Source organism: Ricinus communis, chromosome 8 (genome assembly GCF_019578655.1).
Source record: "Ricinus communis isolate WT05 ecotype wild-type chromosome 8, ASM1957865v1, whole genome shotgun sequence".
In the NCBI taxonomy this organism is placed as follows: Eukaryota; Viridiplantae; Streptophyta; class Magnoliopsida; order Malpighiales; family Euphorbiaceae; genus Ricinus; species Ricinus communis.
In genome coordinates this window covers 15,627,262-15,634,428 of record NC_063263.1, presented here as the reverse complement: position 1 = coordinate 15,634,428, position 7,167 = coordinate 15,627,262, and the positions used below count along the sequence as shown (strand labels likewise).

Sequence of the window (7,167 nt, the reverse complement as noted above, 5' to 3'; positions counted from 1 at the left end):
ATAGGCATTAGCTCGTAGACTCTAAGTTTACCTTTCACTCAAAATTTAACTCTTTTTGATATTATAATTTGTATAAAAGGAAAAATTAAAACCTTGTAATAATATTTTAAACCTTTTGGCAATTTGTATATTCTTTTAATGTGAAGAAATGATAATAATAACAATAGATTATAAAAATGACAATAAATTGTAAACACTAAAATGATATTTTTTAAAAAACTAAAGTTTTGAGAACCCCTAAAAAGGGGAGAATTGTCCTCTGCATTATTGATATAAAAAGGATAAAATTGCCATTAACAAAATAAATAAATAATAAAAGAAGACAACAAAATTAGGCATGACGAAAGTACAAATAAATAAATACAGTTTGCGGGTTGCTGTCTGATGACTTCCCTTTTTGCAAGTCCCCTGCCTTTCCCATTTGTTTGTCGATTCAATTTTCATTTTCTCCCTCAATAATTTGGAAAAATACAAAAAGAGAAACCCTTTCTTTATTAATTTTTCTGCTTTTTTTTTTTCCGTTAAATAAAATTCTCTTATTTAATCTCTAAATAAATTTACTAAGCTTAAATTCTTTATAATAGCGGGATACTTGAATTTCACCTTTGTCACTAACAAGCTTAGTTCATGTCAGATTCTATTGACGGATTCTCCTAGAAAAGAAGCAGAGAGTCTTTTCTTTGTTCTTCTAATTCTTTTACTTTGCCTCACAATTCTCTCTGTTTATCGATCAGGTGTTCTGTTTTATTTATTCTCTTGAGCTGGATTTCTACTTGTATTTGTTTCTGCTATCTTTTACGTTCAAAATCCCCTCTTGGGTTTTTCTCATTTTTGTTTTTTTGAGCTAAATTTTGTTGCCTCTTTTTACTTTTAGCTTGAAAGGGTTTAGTGGGTTTTCTTTGTTTTTCTTGATTTTATGAGGATTTGAGCTGAAATTGGTAGGGGTTTTAGGCTGTCAGGTAGTTCTTTTTTGCTTCATTACTTGCATTTGATTTCATCTGGGTTTGCCTTATTTTTTGCAGTTGAAGTATAAAGTTCTGATTGTCAAATAATTTATCTGTGTTGGGTGGCACATAGGAACTGTCAATTGGTGGTTGAAGGGCTAGAGACTTGGCCCAATCAGGTCAGTCTCTTCTTGAAAATGTGGATTTTGTTGTAGATTTTAACTCAGTTTTATGCATTGTGGCTCGTGTGGATGTTTAGATTACTTAGCTGTGCTTGAATATAGATTATAGTCGCATGCCTTTCTTTGTAGTAATTGGCTGGAATCTTTTAGTTTTTTTTGCTCCTTTTGTGTTTATCTATCTCATCTGTTTTCTATTTGCGTTCAAATGCTTTCTACTGGGTTTTGGAAATGATTTGAAGGTTGCTTTTACATTTAGAATCTGTATGTCTTTACATTCATAGAACTTTTGCATTTTAACTGAATGCGTATTGACTATAAGCTCGCTTGGTTATGTCTATCATCTTTTTTGATCTGTCGCAAGAAATTCAAAATTAGTTTTCATTTGGCTGATTATTCTTTAAGTTTGTTTGGATAAAAGTTTATAAATTTAGCTGTTTTCTCCAGTTGCATTACTCCATGAGTTCTGTTTGGTTTCTTTTACTGTTTTTGAATGTACATGTTAGAAGGGGCTTTTGTGACTTTTCTCCATCCATCCACAAGACTGAAAAAATCTTTTGTTTGCTGAATCAAAGAATGTGCATCACAATTGAGAATCCTTGCACATAGCAATATCATGCGCATTGAGATGATTTACACTTATCCTCAAATGATGGGTTGAAAATCATGAAATGACTAATAAGAAATTGTACTGCCACATGTTCACTTTATTTTAGCTAATGGAATTTGAAATAGGGTGATTTCGAGAAAATATGGAAGAGTTTTATCTGTTGAAATTTTGCAAATATATAGACTTTTAATTTACCCACTAATGACACTTATCAGACATTTTTGCCTTCATTGCTTGTTGGTTACCTTGTATGAATCAGCAGTTAATAGCTTTGCATTGCCCTACAAGTTCTTTTTTCCTTTGCATAATTAGGACAGGCTAGTAATGGTTTAAGCATAATAGTAATAGATAAAAGGACTTGACATCATAGATAATATAACATACTTGTATACACAGGAAACTCAGTCTTTTCAATTGTTTTGTAAAAGGAGATCCTTCTTTGAGGAATTCTTATCACATTGTCAATGGATAATATTTATGTAAATTTCTTGAAAAGGTCCCTTGATAATGAGCTCCATCAACAGTTTGAACACCTTCAGAATCAAGCTATATTTTCTTCATCTACATTATGATTAGTTTGAAACATGCATCAACGGTATTAAAAGCTACAATCTCAGGTCAAGAACTTGTGAAATGAGAATGCGACAATGTTTAGTATGAACATTTTGGGTTTGGGAATTGTAAGAATCTATATGCTTAAAAAGCATTAGAATTCTTTACTGTTAGATGAGGCAAGATTCATGGATTTTGACAATCTCTCATTCATTAAAATTATTAAGAGATAACGGAGTTGAAATCCCACCTAGGGAGTGGGATAGTCACTTATTTTAATGATAGGGGGTGGAATTGGAAATCTTATGATTCCATGAATAGCAAAAGAAAATTCTTAGTATAGAAGTTATAATTGGGTACTGATATTTTCTCAAATCACTTCCAGTTCCTCAATTAATCTACATAAGATGTGAATATGCTATTCTTTCTAATCTGTTGGTTATGGTTCTTTTTCAGTACCTATCTTAATTAATAGGTATTTGATGGACCCATTTATATTGATTAATTGCTATAGTTTATACTGATGATATTTGTTATCGTAGAAGCTCAACCTTGGATAGATATTTTATCTGTGGAAAAATATCTCAAACCACAACCCTCAAATCAATTTAGGGGTTTTTTAGTACATAGAAAATTGGGATATTTTGGTAAACGTTTATATAACCAGTTTTATAAGATTCATATCTTCTAAGCTGATAACATTAGTTGCACTCCTATGCTACTGAGATTTCAAATGGTTTATATGTTAATGATTTGAATCTTATAATCCCTTTTATTGAATCTTTTCTTATCTAGATGGTATATCATTGAACTTTTTCTTCAACATGTACCTACCTAGTAGAGATCATTATTTCCTGGATTCTGCATAGAAGTGCTGACTTTGGCCAATAGCAAGCACATTTTCCCCCATTGGCTGATGAATTTCTTTGTCGCGTCGTTATCTTATTTATTGGGATGATCATGAGAAGAGTACATTTTTATTGCTCTTTATTCTTCTCTCTCTTCTCACCTCACCTTATTTTCCTTAGAACTCCTTAGACACAACTAAATGACTAGTTATGTTTATGTGTTCTCCTTCTCAAGAACTGTCTAATCGCTTCGGACTTCTAATTGTGAAAAGATAAACTATACTACTTGGAGTAGGAATTTTTCTGAATAAAAACACACTTTAAAGACAATTGGACAGTTCAATTTAAAACTGGAAACTCGGACAACCCTTTTCATCCATCTCCAGCAGATATTGAAATTGGAGAAATTCCCTTAACTCCAGTAGACATTTCTGTTTATTTTTTTAGATTTCCTTAAAAAAATTGTTGGCTGTGTTGTAAGTCAAAGCTGCAACGTTTAGAGAGGCTCAACATGTGACTTGAGAGTGTAGTTGATTACGTCCTGCTATCCCCCATATATGATATTGTCTTGTACTCTTATTAAGCCATACATTTTCTATTTCATTTGGCTTGCAGCTCTATTTACAAATTGTTGACTTGCCTCTTTTAGTTTGAGAATTTCTAATGCATGGCCACTTGAAATAATTTCAAATGGATGTCAAAGGCTAGTGGAGAAAGAAATGGCCTTCAAAATAGGCATATCCACTGGAAGGCTGAATCGCATTCAGATTGATTGGCTTCAATTAATGAAAACCATCCATTGGGCCTGTGTTCAAGATCTATTAGATGGGTTGCTTCACTATTCTGAGAAGTGACATTATTGGGATCACTAGGCCACATCTTTAGTTGTTAAAAGTGGAGTGTGATTTTATTCCATTAGATAATATCCTTCAGTTGGTAGTGAAAACATACAAGTCTTTGAAGATGGAAAGAGGGTTAAGATTTTGTTTTATGGACGAACATTTTTCTACATCATTTTTGTTTTGCTGTATGCTTTCTTTGGTTTCCTGGTGATAGGCTATTAGATTAGCTTTCAATTACAAAATAGAGTACTGATATAGTAGGCCGGAATTCTTGTTCAATTATAGATGAGAGCGAGGAAGCAAGTCAATCTTTGTATCAAGGCTTCTTAATAGATAAAATACTAAGAAATATGTGGCAATGATGGAGGAATGCATCATGAGCAATAAAGTTGTTTTGTTGATCCTAGATCAGATGCACTCACTCGGTTAATCATGGACTTATTATAGGCTGTGATACAAGTGTATAGCTACACTATAGGATGAAGGCCTTACATCTCTGGCACCTTCTTTTCGGTCCCTACTACTCCTAATGATTTGTTTCACGCGCTAAAAAGAAATACTGAGTCTTTGATTCAACATATCTTTGCATGTCTCAAACATCTAAAAGGTAATCATGGGAGATAAAGTCATAGTCTTCACTCACCAATTTTTAGGGTATTCCTGCTTCAAAGGAAATCCAGTTCTGTTCTCTCTTTATGGTGAAATCAGTAGGCATGTCATTGGCCCTGCCGTACATTGTTTAGTTCTTCTAATCTACAACAATCAAGATCTCCTTCTGCTAAAGAATAAACTGACACTTTATCAGAGTCCTAGAATTCTCTCATTGATAATTAAAATGTGAGGCGCTAAGGTGATTTGCTTGCATATACCTATTTCTTGAAATCTAATTTCCTGAAAGCTACACTGTCAGGATAGTTATCTTCAAGAAAGTTGAGTGCCCTCGTATTTAGTTCTCATGCCGTTTTTTTCTGGAAAGTGCACTATTTTTCCGTGGCAGTGATGTTTGGTACTGTCTTGGTTATCTTAATTATATATATATATATATATATATATATATAATGGTTTTCCCTTAAACTTTAAAAGTTGACTTATTGACATCCTCTCAGTAGGAGACTTTGTTTATATTTAAGGAAGTTAAGTAATCAAGGAAATAATTTTCTTTTTCAATTCAACTTTTTTGAGATTATGCTTAGTTTATACTTCAATACAAAGACTTACTGGGAAGTTTAACTTTTTGAGGTTACTTAATGCAAGCCAAACACTGCTTATTTCTTAGACTGGACCTTTATAAAATGCTTTGAAATTGCATACTACTGATTTAGTTTTCTTAGGTTGTATATATTGGTTTGTGAAGAAAAGAAGAGATAAAAATATTTTGCATAATGACATGACTCTTTTTATATTGGAGGTGACCTATTTGGTTCCTTTAGTTATATCTTTACCTGTCAAAGTCAAAGGAAGAAGAAGAAAGAGGAAATACAACATTCTATATTATATGGATCAAAGGAAGGCTTCATTAGATATTTGAGTATGCCAACTGGCTTTGTATGAGAATCATTAAGCTACTACATTTTTCACATGACCTTCTTTTAGTTGCATGTGCGGGCATCTATTCTAAGGGAAGCAAGCCCAGTTCTATCTATATTCTGTAATTTCTTTTTGGCTAAAATTTCAGTCCAGGAGAAACGGGGATAATGATTAGTAATCGGCCAAACTCTCTTAATTGACCTTCTAAGAAAAATGAACATGAGCCAGCAGAATTTTATAGTGTTGCCAATTTGTTGCAGTTAAATAAAATGCAGGTCAACTTTTGTATGCTCTCATCATAGTTTCTTTTTATTCTTATGGAGGAAATATCTCTTTTTTCTTTCAGGTCATTGGTGTTGCTAACTTGATGATTTTGCGCTTTAGCCAGTTGCTTCTTTTTTCAACATGAGCAACCAATATGGTGAAGATCATGTAGGTAGAAACAAGTAAATTTTAGGGTTATCAGAAACAAACAGTGCCCTGATATTTAGTCCTTTTGCAGGAAGACACAACTGTTGTGGGATTTGAAGTTCCAAAGTCTCCAGATTCAAGTTACAACAATGCCTATCCTGGGAATGAAGATGATGCTCGAGACCCACCTGCAGTCCCTCCACACCTGCAACATACCTTGCTTAGCTACCCAGCAAGTGCAGATACTTCTGAAACTATCCCTGAGCCGCAAAATGTAATTCTCAACCATCTTTATATTGAAAACAGAGAGGCCCCACGCTCTGTGGTGGCACTTGGTTTCACTCATCGCTTCCGTTCAAAATATGTCACTGTTGTGCTATACAAACCTGTTCAGAGGAGGGGGAGTTCCAGCACTTAAATATGCATATAGTATAAACCATTACTAGTGTTGGTTTGATTGCTCTGATTGTGATGAGATTAGCCGTGACTCGTGATTGACTGAAATACAAAATTAGACAGAAAGAATATTTTATTGTCTCGCAGCAGCTGGTGGGATTATGTTTGTTTCATTGAAGTTCTCTTCCCCTGAATTATCAATTCTGTCAGCAGGGGAGAATTGCTATACATATAAAAGTTCTCGATTCACATTCTTTTCGCCTGGTGTGGGGTAAGGGATGTAGCTCTTATATTACTAGACTTGCAACTTTGCTTTTATGCAGGTCGTGCATTTGCAGTATTGAAACTTGAATATCCTGTTCATGTTGATGGGATTGACTTTTCTTGGAGTTATCTGGCTACTGACCTGGTTCCATGAATAGAAAAGAGCTTGAGACCCACAAGATTGTCTCAATGATGAGTTTCTTTAATTGATTGGCGGACACGTACATGTTGCAAGCAAAACCATGTGCATCAGATGATAAGCTGTGTTTTTTTTAAAGATAATTTCAGTTCTGACTTTAGTCTGTATGTGAATGTGCTTATCCACTCTGATAATGAAAACTTAAAGAGGCATCAACACAATAATATATTTCTTATCACATTAAGATAAGTTGAGTCAACCCAGAACACATAATGTCCAAAAATGGTTTTATCCTCTGGAGAGAATGTTGACAGGGCAAGACCCTGTCATTGCATCATTGTTCCTCCTGCATTATCTGCTAATTTAGAGTCATTTCATGGACCTCGTGGAACAATTTCTTCTTATCATTAACAGTTGAAATGTTAATCAGAATATTCTGATTCATTAATTTTGAG

At 33.7% G+C, this 7,167-nt stretch overlaps 1 protein-coding gene across 3 annotated transcripts; it reads left to right on the top strand.

Moving 5' to 3' along the window:
• Positions 1-397: 397 nt before the first annotated feature.
• On the top strand, positions 398-6,567 carry LOC8271870 (SNF1-related protein kinase regulatory subunit beta-3). Of its 3 annotated transcripts, none has more exons than XM_048378502.1 (4): positions 398-734; positions 1,078-1,123; positions 5,849-5,934; positions 6,005-6,567. In XM_048378502.1, exons 3-4 carry the CDS (start codon positions 5,908-5,910, stop codon positions 6,329-6,331), a joined length of 354 nt encoding a protein of 117 aa, XP_048234459.1. In that variant the 5' UTR covers positions 398-734; positions 1,078-1,123; positions 5,849-5,907; the 3' UTR covers positions 6,332-6,567. The 3 variants fall into 3 exon arrangements, with proteins under 3 accessions (XP_048234459.1, XP_002523686.1, XP_015577600.1); XM_002523640.4 differs by having other exon boundaries at positions 399-734; positions 1,023-1,123; XM_015722114.3 differs by lacking the exon at positions 398-734 and adding an exon at positions 743-959.
• The last annotated feature ends 600 nt before the right edge of the window (positions 6,568-7,167 follow it).